General features: G+C 44.0%; 1 protein-coding gene across 1 annotated transcript; it reads right to left on the minus strand.

Annotated features, from left to right (window-relative positions):
* Positions 1–3,495: 3,495 nt before the first annotated feature.
* Positions 3,496–8,885, minus strand: LOC120061444 (F-actin-capping protein subunit alpha-1-like). The gene is made up of 11 exons (XM_039011254.1): positions 8,867–8,885; positions 8,606–8,667; positions 7,303–7,366; positions 6,496–6,547; positions 6,294–6,357; positions 5,904–6,110; positions 5,590–5,669; positions 5,411–5,489; positions 5,242–5,313; positions 4,953–5,015; positions 3,496–4,848 (listed from the first exon to the last, which is right to left on the minus strand). Exons 2-11 carry the CDS (start codon positions 8,642–8,644, stop codon positions 4,708–4,710), a joined length of 861 nt encoding a protein of 286 aa, XP_038867182.1. The 5' UTR covers positions 8,645–8,667; positions 8,867–8,885; the 3' UTR covers positions 3,496–4,707.
* Positions 8,886–17,144: the final 8,259 nt, after the last annotated feature.

Here is a 17,144-nt window from a genome sequence, read left to right on the forward strand (position 1 = left end):
CGATTTGCAGTTGCATACCGTAGTCTGGCTTTTTAATGGCAGTTTTGGAGCAGTGGCTTCTTCCTTGCTGAGTGGCCTTTCAGGTTATGTCGATATAGGACTCATTTTACTGTGGATATAGATCCTTTTGTACCGGTTTCCACCAGCATCTTCACAAGGTCCTTTGCTGTTGTTCTGGGATTGATTTGCACTTTTCGCACCAAAGTAAGTTCATCTCTAGGAGACAGAACGCGTCTCCTTCCTGAGCAGTATGACGGCTGCGCCGTCCCATAGTGTTTATACTTGCGTACTATTGTTTGTACAGATGAATGTGGGACCTTCAGGCGTTTGGAAATTGCTCCCAAGGATGAACCAGACTTGTGGAGGTCTACAATTTTTTTCTGAGGTCTTGGCTGATTTCTTTTGATTTTCCCATGATGTCAAGCAAAGAGGCACTGAGTTTTAAGGTAGGCCTTGAAATACATCCACAGGTACACCTCCAATTGACTAAAATTATGTCAATTAGCCTATCAGAAGCTTCTAAAGCCATGACATCATTTTCTGGAATTGTTGTTTAAAGGCACAGTCAACTTAGTGTATGTAAACTTCTGACCCACTGGAATTGTGATACAGTGAATTATAAGTGAAATAATCTGTCTGTAAACAATTGTTGAAAACATTACTTGTGTCATACACAATGTAGATGTCATAACCGACTTGCCAAAACTATAGTTTGTTAACAAGAAATTTGTGGAGTGGTTGAAAAACAAGTTTTAATGACTTCAACTGTAGGTGTATCATGACACTACTTTTACAGATGTATGCTCCCATCTGACTTTCCCCTGCCTGGTCTAATCTGTAGCTTATCACCATATCTAGCAGTACCTGCACTGAAAGTTATCATGTCTTTCACTGTAGTTTGTACCAGATTACATTCTGAACATAGTTTACTAAAGCAATAAGGCCCAAGGGGGTGTGATATATGGCCAAAGCAATGCGGAGTACCTGGACACAGACATTAGCCGTGGTATATTGGCCATATATCACAAACCCCTGAGGTGCCTTATTGCTATTATAAAGTGGTTACCAATGTAATTAGAGCAGTAAAAATAAATGCTTTGTCATACCCGTGGTATACAGTCTGATATACCACGGCTGTCAGCCAATCAGCATTCAGGGCTCGAACCATCCAGTTTATAATAAAGCACAATGTTGTAAATAATACAAATCATTCAAAAGCATAATTTGAAGCTCTGCATTACACCCCATTATGTCTGGTCTCTGCAGCTCTCTGCATTACACCACATTATGTCTGCTCTCTGCAGCTCTCTGTATTACACCCCATTATGTCTGGTCTCTGCAGCTCTCTGCATTACACCCCATTATGTCTGGTGTCTGCAGCTCTCTGCATTACACCCCATTATGTCTGGTCTCTGCAGCTCTCTGCATTACACCCCATTATGCCTGGTCTCTGCAGCTCTCTGCATTACACCACATTATGGCTGGTCTCTGCAGCTCTCTGCATTACACCACATTATGGCTGGTCTCTGCAGCTCTCTGCATTACACCACATTATGGCTGGTCTCTGCAGCTCTCTGTATTACACCCCATTATGTCTGGTCTCTGCAGCTCTCTGCATTACACCCCATTATGCCTGCTCTCTGCAGCTCTTTGCATTACACCCCATTATGTCTGGTCTCTGCAGCTCTCTGCATTACACCACATTATGTCTGCTCTCTGCAGCTCTCTGCATTACACCCCATTATGTCTGCTCTCTGCAGCTCTCTGCATTACACCACATTATGTCTGCTCTCTGCAGCTCTCTGCATTACACCACATTATGTCTGCTCTCTGCAGCTCTCTGCATTACACCACATTATGTCTGGTCTCTGCAGCTCTCTGCATTACACCCCATTATGTCTGCTCTCTGCAGCTCTCTGCATTACACCACATTATGTCTGGTCTCTGCAGCTCTCTGCATTACACCACATTATGTCCGGTCGTATCTACGTGTTGTCTACTACATACACTAGAATAGTGAATACACTGAATTTTTAACAAGGGAAAAGCTTCCCTAAGACATACCTTACACTGGGCCTTCCCTAAGACAGACCTTACACTGGGCCTTCCCTAAGACAGACCTTACACTGGGCCTTCCCTGAGACAGACCTTACACTGGGCCTTCCCTGAGACAGACCTTACACTAGGCCTTCCCTGAGACAGACCTAACACTGGGCCTTCCCTAAGACAGACCTTACACTGGGCCTTCCCTGAGACAGACCTTACACTAGGCCTTCCCTGAGACAGACCTAACACTGGGCCTTCCCTAAGACAGACCTTACACTGGGCCTTCCCTGAGACAGACCTTACACTGGGCCTTCCCTGAGACAGACCTTACACTGGGCCTTCCCTGAGACAGACCTTACACTGGGCCTTCCCTGAGACAGACCTTACACTGGGCCTTCCCTGAGACAGACCTTACACTGGGCCTTCCCTGAGACAGACCTTACACTGGGATAGAAAAATAAGGTGACACTTAAATATGTACAACTTTTTTTATTCCGGGACAATTTCTTCTTGTTTTTTCCAAAAGGGACCAAATTCTGAATAACCGTCTTTCTTGTAGGTTAATATTGTTTACCTGGAATTGAGTTTGAACCGTCTATCCTTGTGTTTAAAGCAGATAGTGACAGACTGGTTTTATACCTTTGAAGTCCTCCCAGACCTTTTGGCGAACTCACACATTTTATATATAAAAGGGACTAGCTAGGGGTCAGATCTGTACCACTGTATCATTCTTTTTGTAACTGAGTAGACCTAACCCTTCATCTATTTTTACACCTTTGTCAAAATGGGAACAAGTGGGAAGTCATTAATGACATGACTGTACTGTGTTTCATAACCTGAACCTAACAACATTTTGTCACTGTTGTTGGTCTCATAGGTCTTATATTTGTGGTATTTAAGAAGGTTTTATAAGATGATATTAACAAAGCAGGGCACAATGATAAGAAAGCTTTTATTTGTTCAAAATAATCTCCTGCTGTCTTCCAGAAGTTACCTAACCCAAACTATTTCTCAACATTTCTGTCTTCTAATTATTCTAAATGTACATAAGCATTTTTCTTATGTATTGTTTCACAACTGAACTATTCATATAATGATTTTTCAATTGCAAAATAAACATCCCAACCAAGCATCAACTTCTTCAGTCTAATAGCCTGATTTCTGCTAGTATTATGCCCCAAAACCACCCGTTTCCTGTCGATAAGTCAAGACTGTCTCTTTCTCTATTCATCTTACATTGATTCCTCTCCTCGCTTCCTTCGCAAAGCACATTGGAAAAAAGGGGGAACCTCCAATACACCTGGAAAGGAGGCAAGGAGATAAGATGCAAGGAATCGCAGAAAGACAGATTGAGGTAGAGACCAGTCTATGACAGCTCCCACTGCTGCTGGACTTTGTACAAAGTGATGAATCCAGCAATACAATGCCTGAGGAAAACAACAACCAGGCCAAGATGATCAATTATTTTATTTGTACAACAGAATGGGGCAGTACAGTCCTGAACGTCGCATTCGAGTACAGAGCTAGTCAGCGTGAAGGTTAAACACAGCACAGAATAACTGATCTCGAGTCAGCCTATGGTAATATTGAGTAGGTGCATGTTGTGGCTGAACAGGGGTGTGTTCTGTGGGAAGCATGGTTTGGAGATAGATATTTACAGTATAGAGCACACAAGTCTTTATTCAGCATGACAGAGAAGTGTGTCTGCCCTACACAATGCATTTCTAATTGAACATTTTGTAACATTGGACCCTCCTGAACAAAGCCCCTGGTTTAAACTAAGTACTGAAATGGCTGTGTATAGTTTAAGGTACCTAAACACATGTGTGAATATTACAGATGGGCTGAGCCTAAGATTAAATTAAAACCTGCATAGCAAAATATAGCTCTGCGTGTATACATGGGAGAAAGGGGAGCTTTGCATGTATGGAGTTCTTTAGCATAGGAAAGACATTTATTTGTATGGTTTTCCTTCAACAAAAGAGAAAGGACACAGCAATGGTTGTTGTTGCCAAGGAAAGACAGAAGAGAATTGATTCAGAAACAGAGGTGGTTATGCTACAGTCTTTCAGCCATGGTATCCTTCATTGGCTCAAGCAGAGGACACACAACAGGAAGTGGAAGAGTACAGCAGAAAAAAAAGTAAACAGTTCCCTCAAAACTGACTATATCGAGGACCAGTCCTGTTAAGGGGAGAAATGGTGCTGATATGAACATGCATTGGAAAACGTCCCCTGCTTGGTGTTTAAATTATTTCTACATGCATCCTTCCTTTCTTGAGGTAATCACTGATCTGTAAGTGATTGGATAAGAATAAGGAGTGTTTCCTACATCAAGGACAGAAGGAAGGATGCATTGTAAAATCATTCAACCTGGGGTCTTGGTGCAGCTGTTCAAGAGTGTCAACATTACAACATGAAACTCAGTACCCCTTTAGCAGACTCAAACTCTCCTCCTGTAACTCAAGACACTTAATGTCCTTTTTCTCCAAAACCAAAGCTTCTTTAAACAATACAGAACTGTGCCCAACAGACTGTCAATCTGCAGCTTGGTTTGTTTTATTTTTTCTTTGCCCCAGACTACAATATATATATATATAAGCTTTGGTTAGTCCTTGTGCGAGCGTGTGTTGCCAGCCCAGCGGTGTGTCTCTCTGCTCCTCTATGCATTCTGCATCTCCTTGCCAATCTTGTAGCTGAGGATCTTGTTCCAGTCGATCTTGGTGCGGGTGACGGGCAGCTGGCGGCGTAGGGCCTTGAAGGTGGTGTCAGACATAGTCTGGTAGTTCTCACTGATCGCCGTCTACAGGAAGGGGAGGAGCAACAGGAGGAGATTTTACAAGAGAAGTATAGACAGCCATAAAGAACAGAACACACACGTCCATTGAAAAGGGTGAGGTAAATTACCTGGTAATCATTTTCAGCATTCTCAATGATATCCACAAACTCCTTGGCAGTCTGGCTCTCATTCTGTTGACAAATTATTTTAGAGTCGCCTTTCTCACACAGGTAATTGACCATAACCTGAACTGACCTAACCTGTTCAGTATACCGGTTATACAACATAATGGCAGAAGTTGGTACTTACAGTTTGCTTCCTTCTCATGTTTACATTAAAGGGATAGAGTGAAGACACTTAAGCAAAATGGGTTCTAATTGGCTGTTACTGAACAGAATCAATGTTATGTCCACTCACAGTCACTGTTATAGACTCCTCCACTTCCTTATGGCTGACCAACTGCACATTACCATCCTCATAGTAGTGCACCTAGAGAGAGAGAGAGAGTCTGTTTAATTACTAGACTTTGGGTGTTTAATTATTATCGTCGGCATTTGTTTCTGTAGCAAATATCACGATTACCCACCTGTATCTTCAACACACCCACTACATGAGCAGTAGACTGACCAATGGTGAACTTCCACTCTGACCTACAGCGCCCATTCCTGAGAGAAAAGGCAGAAGAAGTGTGTGTGAAAGAGATTAAGTCACATAACATTCTGAACTTGTAAAGACCAATGTATAATGATGCCGTTGGAACTGTACCAGAAGTTTTTGGGTTGAAACTGGTGTCCCTCAATGCAGGCAATGATGGTTTGCTGGCCATCAACTGTTTTCCCATATACCTGCAGCGAATACGGATTTCATGATTAGCGGCTTGAAGAATTGTCATACAGTGGCGATATCACAAGGGTCAGGGTTAACGGTGTTAGCAGCACAATTTTGTTTCTGTTCTTTGATGCAAGTGTGTGCAGTATCATACAGACTCTGGGGTAGTACTCTGATGTATGTGATGAGTGAGTGTGGTTGTGTATTCATACGTGGTTATGAATGTGTGTGTGGGGGGGGGGGGGGTTTACCGTGCAGACTCCGCTGGGGTAGTGCTCTTTAACGTATGCGCTGAGTGCAGTGTCGCAAGCCTCTCTCCAAGCTCTCAGGGAGCTGTCTCCGTCGTATGGCTGCACATCGCTCACCTCCTTCCTCAGGTGGTCGAAGCGGAACGACACCCGGTTCCGAGGGTCCAGGAACCTCCCCTGACCCAGGTCCCCATGCTCTGTAATCAGAACCTGAAGGAGGGGGAGGGGAGAGAGAGTGAGGGGAGAGGATTGTTAACTGTTGTTGTTGACACACAGTTTGTTTCGTAAACTGTACTAAACTGTACTACACAGACTACATTTGACAATAGCAGTAAATATAGTGTGATCATCAGACTGCGGCTCCAGATAAACTCAGCCTTATATCACTCTTACCTGTTCATCATAGCCCTCAAGTTTGGCAGGGGTGAACTGATCCATGTTGTACTGGGCAAAAGCACTGGGGAGAGAGAACACAGAATGAAATAGAACACAGGATCTTTACAGACTCCTACACCAATAATGATGACTAATGATAAGTAATGATGTGTGGTTGTTTCAAAATGTAGACATCACATCATGATAGGGTGCTACTCACTGAGCCGCTCCCTCCCTGAGCAGGTTGTCATTGTTGAGGAGAAGCCGCACATCTGGAACGCAAAAGCATACATCAACATCAACTTGTCAGTCTGTAAACCCAACACTTAGCTTGTAAGACTTTTTAGCTGTTAAAGTCAACTTTTGTTAGGTTTTGTAAATACAATCTATTTTGTCATTATCCTACATCTTATTATCTATTCACCTGTAAATGTGGACTCTTGCCCTACCTTGGCCTTGCATCCTTCACCTGTAAATGTGGACTCTTGCCCTACCTTGGCCTTGCATCCTTCACCTGTAAATGTGGACTCTTGCCCTACCTTGGCCTTGTATCCTTCACCTGTAAATGTGGACTCTTGCTCTACCTTGGCCTTGCATCCTTCACCTGTAAATGTGGACTCTTGCTCTACCTTGGCCTTGCATCCTTCACCTGTAAATGTGGACTCTTGCTCTACCTTGGCCATGCATCCTTCACCTGTAAATGTGGACTCTTGCTCTACCTTGGCCATGCATCCTTCACCTGTAAATGTGGACTCCTGCCCTACCTTGGCCTTGCATCCTTCACCTGTGAACAAAAATCTTGCACTTTAAGAAGCTGTCTGTCTACCTTCCAATAACCCTTTAAGCCACGGATCCACTATCTTACAATACATCAACAACTAGTCAGTCATTTAGCAAACTACACAAAACACACATTCACCTTTAGTCAAGAAACCCTTACACTCACAAACTACATGGCACCATTTAAACAACAATGTGATTGTAGGCTATTCTCCATTCTTTCTAGTGGAAAACAAAACCTTCTCACCATTGAAAACTTCGTTGAACTCTCCAGGGGGTGCATGGGTAACGAAGTTTGCTGCTATGCGGACCTGTGGAGAGAGGACGAATCAGTATCCTACTAGACCTACATCAATTTAATTTAGAAATGTTCTAGATTAGATCAGACTGAGTGGGGAAAATAGTATTGAGCTAGGAAGACTTTTCTAAATTGTAATCCCAGTAAACCATGCATAGAGATTCAGACTGTGTTCTGTCTATGATGTTCACAGAGGCGCCTACTTGAGGAGATTGTGAGAGTGGCGTAAACTGATACTTTAGGCTAATGGATGGACAACACACTGGAAAATAGCATTAGGTAGCCTAAGTTCATTTATAAACACATTAAACACAAATCCTGGTCATTAGAAACCAGTGCCACTGATTTTGACCCAACAGATGCAGTTGCATGGCCAGCCTCAAGAGATTGCTGCTTATCCGGTTTCTATGGAAACTACCAGTCTTTACAGATTCTCATGCCCGGAACCTGAGCTGCATTCCACACAGGGCATACCCAATTTCCTCCCCGTACAGAAACAACCACTAGACTCTTGTGTAGATCTGATATAGTCACTATATGGCAACATTTCTGAGGACGAAGTGGACAAAAAAATATGTTTTGTCGTCACACACAGTGGATGCGTGCAGTAAAGTCCTAGAGGGTTGGGGGTAGGGAATAGGCCATCCTAGGGTTGTTTGTTTCTGGACAGGGCCATAGCACTGTACTCCAGTTAAGCACTCGCACCCACTTTCACCAGTAAAGTGTCGGGTGTACATTAAAGTGTCGGGTGTGTGTATGCACGTCCTTTCTTTATGGCGTCTATAGCTAGCAGAAGCATCTGAGCTGCAACTGTATCTGTTTGACCTAGAAAACCTCTGATGTAGGTATGTAACTAGCTAGCACTGCTAGAAACGGTATCAACGTTTTATTTTGCCTAACAGCTAACGTTAGCTACTTCCTGAATTGTCCCCACAGATCTAACCATATCCAAAATGTAGGATCATGAGTTTCCATTAAACACACTGGAACTTTATTCCTGTACATAGCTAAATAGTTATATAACTACTAATAGTTACAATTTCTAGCCAGTAAAAGTTGGCCAGTGAGGTTCAGGCTAACGTTAGCATAGTTAGCTAGCCACTCAAGTGAATCGTCTCTTTACTGAGAGCGAACGCTAGTAGCTCTAAAATATAGTACCCGTTTACTGTTGACCATTCAACAACCGGTGACACACAGTAACTTTAGAATAGAATAATAGAGTTACTTGTGAATAAAATCGTAATATCGTTACCTTCTCTTCTTCTGATAGCGGCTCCTCAAAATCGGCCATCTTGGCTTGTTGTGTGACCCCACCTACCCACAGACAGAACACTCAGCTGACTAACACCAACATCATAACAAAACCCAGGGGGTGGAAGTGAAATCATAGTAAAATTACGGAATTATTTTGTATATATCTACTCCTCACATGAAAGAACTGAACCTGGTGTTATTTTGTTGCTGTTCAAATGCTGTAATTCAAAATGTGCATTAGTAAGGTTCAGGTACCTACTTATTTTAACCAGCGGAGGGCGTCGGATCTGAATCACGTGCTATTACCCCAGGGTTGCCCGTTTTTACAACATTTCTGAATACTGAAATCCAACGAACAAGACCTGAAAACTAGCCCCCAACATGTTTTTGCATCAAGAGAGGAGTGGCCACATTTATCCGATTGGTGCAGTGTTGCCATGTTCGCTGTTTTCCTGAAATTGGGCTACATTTAAAACGATGTCGCGGGGAGAAAATGTACTGGTTGCGGGTTTTGGGCTCTTTCTAAGTTACACCGTGGCCGCCATGGCATTTCTCAAAGCAATATATATAGTTCACTGTGGCCTACTGCTGACTGTTTTGGGCTATTTCTAAGTTACGCCATGGCATTTCTCATAACAATATATATACACTGCTCAAAAAAATAAAGGGAACACTTAAACAACACAATGTAACTCCAAGTCAATCACACTTCTGTGAAATAAAACTGTCCACTTAGGAAGCAACACTGATTGACAATACATTTCACATGCTGTTGTGCAAATGGAATAGACAAAAGGTGGAAATTATAGGCAATTAGCAAGACACCCCCAATAAAGGAGTGATTCTTCAGGTGGTGACCAGAGACCACTTCTCAGTTCCTATGCTTCATGGCTGATGTTTTGGTCTCTTTTGAATGCTGGCGGTGCTCTCACTCTAGTGGTAGCATGAGACGGAGTCTACAACCCACACAAGTGGCTCAGGTAGTGCAGCTCATCCAGGATGGCACATCAATGCAAGCTGTGGCAAGAAGGTTTGCTGTGTCTGTCAGCGTAGTGTCCAGAGCATGGAGGCGCTACCAGGAGACAGGTCAGTACATCAGGAGACGTGGAGGAGGCCGTAGGAGGGCAACAACCCAGCAGCAGGACCGCTACCTCCGCCTTTGTGCAAGGAGGAGCACTGCCAGAGCCCTGCAAAATGACCTCCAGCAGGCCACAAATGTGCATGTGTCAGCATATGGTCTCACAAGGGGTCTGAGGATCTCATCTCGGTACCTAATGGCAGTCAGGCTACCTCTGGCGAGCACATGGAGGGCTGTGCGGCCCCACAAAGAAATGCCACCCCACACCATGACTGACCCACCGCCAAACCGGTCATGCTGGAGGATGTTGCAGGCAGCAGAACGTTCTCCACGGCGTCTCCAGACTCTGTCACGTCTGTCCCATGTGCTCATGTGCTCAGTGTGAACCTGCTTTCATCTGTGAAGAGCACAGGGCGCCAGTGGCGAATTTGCCAATCTTGGTGTTCTCTGGCAAATGCCAAACGTCCTGCACGGTGTTGGGCTGTAAGCACTACCCCCACCTGTGGACGTCGGGCCCTCATACCACCCTCATGGAGTCTGTTTCTGACCGTTTGAGCAGACACATGCACATTTGTGGCCTGCTGGAGGTCATTTTGCAGGGCTCTGGCAGTGCTCCTCCTTGCATAAAGGCAGAGGTAGCGGTCCTGCTGCTGGGTTGTTGCCCTCCTACGGCCTCCTCCACGTCTCCTGATGTACTGGCCTGTCTCCTGGTAGCGCCTCCATGCTCTGGACACTACGCTGACAGACACAGCAAACCTTCTTGCCACAGCTCGCATTGATGTGCCATCCTGGATGAGCTGCACTACCTGAGCCACTTGTGTGGGTTGTAGACTCCGTCTCATGCTACCACTAGAGTGAAAGCACCACCAGCATTCAAAAGTGACCAAAACATCAGCCAGGAAGCGTAGGAACTGAGAAGTGGTCTGTGGTCACCACCTGCAGAATCACTCCTTTATTGGGGGTGTCTTGCTAATTGCCTATAATTTCCACCTTTTGTCTATTCCATTTGCACAACAGCATGTGAAATTTATTGTCAATCAGTGTTGCTTCCTAAGTGGACAGTTTGATTTCACAGAAGTGTGATTGACTTGGAGTTACATTGTGTTGTTTAAGTGTTCCCTTTATTTTTTTGAGCAGTGTATATATTTCACCGTGGCCTGCTACTGACTGTCAGGCATTGAGGCAGGCTGTTGCAGAGTGTGGTGGGGGGGGAGCACTACAGTTATTGGCTGAGTTACGTGAGCGAAAGGCGAGACAGCAGCACGCGCGCACGTTGTGACAACTTTTTATCAAATCAAATTTATTTATATAGCCCTTCTTACATCAGCTGATATCTCAAAGTGCTGTACAGAAACCCAGCCTAAAACCCCAAACAGCAAGCAATGCAGGTGTAGAAGCACGGTGGCTAGGAAAAACTCCCTAGAAAGGCCAAAATCTAGGAATAAACCTAGAGAGGAACCAGGCTATGAGGGGTGGCCAGTCCTCTTCTGGCTGTGCCGGGTGGAGATTATAACAGAACATGGACAAGATGTTCAAATGTTCATAAATGACCAGCATGGTCAAATAATAATAATAATCACAGTAGTTGTCGAGGGTGCAGCACCTCAGGAGTAAATGTCAGTTGGCTTTTCATAGCCGATCATTAAGAGTATCTCTACCGCTCCTGCGGTCTCTAGAGAGTTGAAAACAGCAGGTCTGGGACAGGTAGCACGTCCGGTGAACAGGTCCGGGTTCCATAGCCGCAGGCAGAAGAGTTGAAACTGGAGCAGCAGCACGGCCAGGTGGACTGGGGACAGCAAGGAGTCATCATGTCAGATCGTCCTGAGGCATGGTCCTAGGGCACAGGTCCTCCGAGAGAGAGAGAGAAAGAGAGAATTAGAGAGCATACTTAAATTCACACAGGACACCGGATAAGACAGAAGTACTCCAGATATAACAAACTGACCCTAGCCCCCCAACACAAACTAATGCAGCATAAATACTGGAGGCTGAGACAGGAGGGGTCAGGAGACACTGTGGCCCCATCCGATGATACCCCCGGACAGGGCCAAACAGGAAGGATATAACCCCACCCACTTTGCCAAGGCACAGCCCCCACACCACTAGAGGGATACCTTTAACCACCAACTTACCATCCTGAGACAAGGCCGAGTATAGCCCACAAAGATCTCCGCCACGGCACAACCCAAGGGGGGGCGCCAACCCAGACAGGAAGATCACGTAAGTGACTCAACCCACTCAAGTGACGCACCCCTCCTAGGGACGGCAGGTGGTAGGCAGTGTTCAACTTTAGCGAGTATTCAGACCCCTCTAGCGACACATTTTTTTTAAATCGACAAGCGACAAATCTAGGGACTTTTTCTAGTGTTATTGGAGACTTTTGGAGACTCTGACGTGGAAGCACATATCGTTCTTACTCTTCTCAACGAGCAGCGGGTGCTACCGTGGGCCCCACCCCTGTCCCAAAGCACTCACAGGCGGCCCAGTCCTCGGGCAGCAGTCCCTCCCAGCTGCAGTCAGAGCAGGAGATGTTCACCCCTCTGCGTCCAGACTGCAAATGAATTGCGCATGCGGGAAGCCGCCACTGGCTGATCCAGCCCTGGCTTACATTCAGGGCGGGATGTAAATGTAAAATGTTCTTTGTCTAAAATAAATCACTGCATTTGACTCACACAGCCTCAGTCACTTACTCACCTTGTCCACTGTGTGTGTGCCTCTCTGTGACATAAGCTAAACATCTAGCTGGCTAGCTCATCATGTCTCAGTCTAAACTGTACACTCAAAAATACAGAAAGGAGTGGGAATCAAACACTGAATTCAAATTCTGGTTGAAGCCGTTTATTGGAGATGATACACGGGCATACTGCCTGTATTGTAAGGCGGATTTCTACGCCAAACAGTGATGTAAAAAAACACATGACAACTCAAAAACATACTCAAAAGGCAAAGCCTTATAACAGTTCCACCCAAAACAAGCTGCCGTTTATGGTTAAAAAAAATAGACTGCAAAAAAGGCTGAGGCCACCATGGCATTAGCTATCGCTGAACACTGTTCCATGCTGGCATGTGATCACATTGGAGAAGCATGTAGAGCTGCTTTCTCAGACTCCACTGCTGCTACCCACTTCAAAATGCACAGGACAAAGTGCACAGAAATGATTAATGGTGTTCTAGCACCATACTTTCTGAAAAAGTTGGTCGCAGATGTGGGTGACCAGCGTTTCAGCCTCCTCCTCGATGAGTCCACGGATGTAAGTGTTTCTAAGTACCTGGGGGTTGTGATAAGGTACTTTAGTGACACCAAGCAGATAATTGTATCAACATTTCTGGGGCTTATTAAGTTGGAGGGAGGAGATGCCAAATCTATAGCCCTGTGCTGTTGTGGCTTTCCTCGAGAAGTGTTGTCTTAAAAAAGAGAGACTCCTGGGGATAGGGACTGACACTGCCTCTGTTATGACGGGGATTAACAATGGGGTCCATAAAGTTCTGAAGGAGGAGTATGGCCTCAAATATCTGGTTCTTATTCGCTGTGTGTGCCACTCTCTGCAGCTTGCTGTAAGTCATGCTTCCAATGACACCATCCCCCATAGTGTGGAGTACTTGGTACGAGAGACTTATAACTGGTTTTCAGTGTCTCCAAAGCGCAGGGAGGCCTACAAGGCCATATATGAGACCATCAACTGTGGGGAGAAACCTTTACAGATAACCAAGGTGTGTGCCACACGTTGGCTCTCCATTGAACCCGCGGTTTCACGCATTTTGGACCAGTGGGAGGAGCTTAGGCTGCATTTCACCGCCACCAAGTCCAGTGAACACTGCTACATGGCTGAGGTTTTATACTCCCAGTACAGTGATCCTCAAAACATATTGTATCTGACTTTTTTGAAGTCAGTGCTGGGTGAGGTACAGTTAGCCATCAAGGATTTTGAGGGAGAGCAAGTAGATTCTCTTAAGCTACTTGACAGCTTGGTTAGCCTGATCAAGTCTATGAGCAGCAGGGTGCTGAATCCACTGGCAAATGTTGATGTACTCAAAGGGCCAATAGATGGATACATCAGTCCCAAACCGTACCTTGGTTACCTTTTTGAGTCAAAGACAGCTGAGCTCCACCTTGCGCCTGAGGATGAAAACAATGTCCGAAAGCGATGTGTAGCCTTCACCATCTCCCTCACTAATGAGTTGAGGGTGAGACTGTCGAACAATATCGAAGCATTGCAGTACATGTCAGTTTTCAATGTGGAGGAAACTCTAAAGCACAATAAGAGCCCTGGAGAAAATAGATATCCCCTGCAGAGATAGACAAGATTGTCCAGCAATGGCGTGCCATCCATCTTAGTAAATGGAATGAGACAAAAAACACACTGGGCTTCTGGAGTGAGATTTGGAAGTTCATGGATGCAGCTGATATCAACCCGTTTCAAGAACTTGCCATGGCTGCTGTGTCTGTGTTGTCCTCGCCACACTCGAATGCTGAAGTCAAGAGAGTATTCAGCCAGATGAGTGTGGTAAAAAGCAAACTTAGAAATCGGATGTCCTTGCAGACCCTTAACTCCATCCTGTACATTCGATATGGGCTGAAGCTGTCTGGTGAGGCTTGCTATGAGCACCAGCTGCCTGATAATGTTTTGCAGCTTTTTGGCACATCAGCTGCTTACTCATTTAAGAGAGCCTTGACCAAAATGACAATGACCCACTCTTTCTGTGAGCCAGCACAGCCTGTGTGTGTGTGTGGAGGGGGGTCTAGAAAAAAAAAAACTATTAACCTGAATTAGGGCCAGACTAGTTACCATAATTTTCTCACATTGACATTAACAGTTTTTTCTATTGTCTCTTTTTGGTCCATTTAGATTGTTAATGTAGATTGTTTACAAAAAAAATATTATGGTAAAAAAAAATCATGTTTTACTGTGACTTGTTGTAGGCTCCTAAGTGGACCACAAGGTTAAAAACCAAACCAAATTAAGGAAACTAAACTAAAAAACAAAAATTACAAAAATTTAAAAATAAGTAACTCCGCCAGAGTGTCTCTTTTGGGTCACTTTTTCCGGTCCCAAGCCCGGATAAAAGAGGAGGGTTGGCAATTGTGACATAAAAAAAAACAAGAATCGACAGAAGAAAATTCATTTTGTAGTTTGAAACATATTTGGGGTGTTTTTTACTCACTTTTTGTCTCTCCCACGATGTTATTCCTCTCTCCTACAGCATCCATCACAATTACATGCACATGGCCAATTATGCAAATTAGGTGATGACGTCATTTAGCGACTTCTAGCAACTTTTAGGACAGCCAATAGCTACTTTCCTTACTGAGGAGTTGGCAACACTGGTCAGGCTATTTAAATTGTCATTATGGAGACACCTATTTCCAAACCTTTTTCCATAAAACATGCATACGCTAGAACTGATGCACATCAAGAAATAATGCAGACAAAGCACTGGAAAATGACTGAGCGCATTACATAAATCCGTTCGGAGGTGGTTTAAACTGCATTCTAATGTTGACTGCTTAAAGAAAACGGTATCAAGCTAAGTGCATGCTCAGTAATTGGCGGCTGCCCTAGTGGACATTTGAAATAGAATTTATGGAACTCCCTCGCGTGGCTCTTTTTATGGGGAAAGTCCTCAATGAAACTGACATTAGGCTAAATGTGGAGAATTATACATTTGCTTCTGTTGGCCATCAAGTAGGCTATTCATGTATATGCCATTGTAGGCTACCATTTGATACGATAAATATGTTGAAATGATGATATCACTGGAGTCAGTGATTTAATTCAGTGATTTAAATTATGACCACATCCTCAGTAGCCTATTCCAGCAGGCTATTTGGGAAACACAAGCACTTTTTATTGTGAAATCGCCTCGCTATTCATGGTGAATGAATTCATCTGAATGAACTAAGCAAGCTGCTAAATTGTTCAGTTTACATCTTGCCTACATCTTGTCTAGGCTACTGTAGACTATATTAAATTAGATGTAGGCCTAAATGAGACGTAGGCATCTTGTCTTTCTCTAAGAAAACTATGGCAAAATTTGGGCATAAACCAAGATTTTAGTCTATAGACTGTCTATTGAAATGACAAGTCAGTCTCGCAAATGGGCCATTTATAACGATTTGCAGTCTTAACATCTGGCACATAATAACAGCACAATTGCCAGAAAATAGCCTAGATGTTAGTTTTTTTTATGTTCATCCAAATGTTTCTTGCTCAGAGATTTCGAGATCCTCTGTCCAACTTTCATCACTCAAACTCTTCTGTCGGAGTTATCTATAGTTATGCACATGCACAAAGGGGATTTATTTACAATTATAAACCTGGTTTGAGCTCTGAATGCTGATTGGCTGAAAGCCGTGGTACATCAGACCATATAACACCGGTATGACAAAACATTACTTTTTACTGTTCTAATTACATTGGTAACCAGTTTATAATAGCAATAAGGCACCCGGGGGTTGTGGTACATGGCCAATCTACCACTGCTAATGGCTGTATCCAGGCACTTTGCATTGCATCTGGCCATATGCCATACCCCCTGGTGCCTTATTGCTTAATCACAGCAATCAAACGAGTTGAATTGACATCCATTGATGGAAAATTATCTGGCGAGTTTAATAAGGGAAAATTATATTTTCTCTTGCCACATATTCAAATTCCTTTATTTTGTCATAGCTTGCAATAATTATTATTTTGAGGTTATACCAAATGTTGTTTCTAATGTCATTACTATGATATTCATTCTTAATTGGCTCGATACCGTTAAGGAAACATGGGTTTATTGTATAGATAGGGCAAATCTTTTGCTATGAAAAAAAAATTGGGCTCCTTTTCAGGCGTTTTGGGCAAGTTTATGGTCATTTTGTAGAAACTGAACTTGACCTGGCAACCCTGGATAGATGTTTCTCAATGGGCTTGTTTTAATTGGTAAGGCTGAAGCAACCAACTGCAGACGAAAGTCGAGGATTCAAGTCTGGGGAGGTGCATCTGTGATCGCCGAAAGAAGGACACTAATTTGGTCGTCCAACAGCAAAGCTCAGATGGCAGTGTTTAAAAAAAATATAATGTCGAAATAAACATGTCTCCAACAACCTTATCATACACTCACAAACTAAAATCATATATGTGTACATGTATAACCAGAGAGAGAGCCTCAAATATCAAAGTTGGTTCCGGTTGTAGTCATGTCTTTGGTTACGTTCGTGTGGGTCAAACAAAAACACTAAAGATTGGTTGACAATAGACCCTCCCACAGTATGTGTAACACGGGGGATATGAACCTAAGTCTCCCACGGGCGCAACCGACGTGACAAAGAGGAACTGCTCTCTTAGGCTGAGGGCAGACACTGATTTTGAAGTTCGAAGGCGGGCTATCTTATCACCGCATCGTGACCGACTCATGTCCGCTACAGCTGCAGGATGAAGTTGATGAAAAGCCACTGCAGAAACGTGTAGTCAAAACT

This window comes from Salvelinus namaycush, chromosome 16 (assembly GCF_016432855.1).
Source record: "Salvelinus namaycush isolate Seneca chromosome 16, SaNama_1.0, whole genome shotgun sequence".
In the NCBI taxonomy this organism is placed as follows: domain Eukaryota; kingdom Metazoa; phylum Chordata; class Actinopteri; order Salmoniformes; family Salmonidae; genus Salvelinus; species Salvelinus namaycush.

Coding starts and splice junctions, on each gene's coding strand:
- LOC120061444 (XM_039011254.1), bottom strand. CDS start 8,644: ATGGCCGATTTTGAGGAGCCGCTATCAGAAGAAGAGAAG. Junction 6,548..7,302: donor GTTCAACGAAGTTTTCAATG/GTGAGAAGGTTT, acceptor TTTGCGTTCCAG/ATGTGCGGCTTCTCCTCAAC. Junction 6,111..6,293: donor TTGAGGGCTATGATGAACAG/GTAAGAGTGATA, acceptor CCCCTCCTTCAG/GTTCTGATTACAGAGCATGG.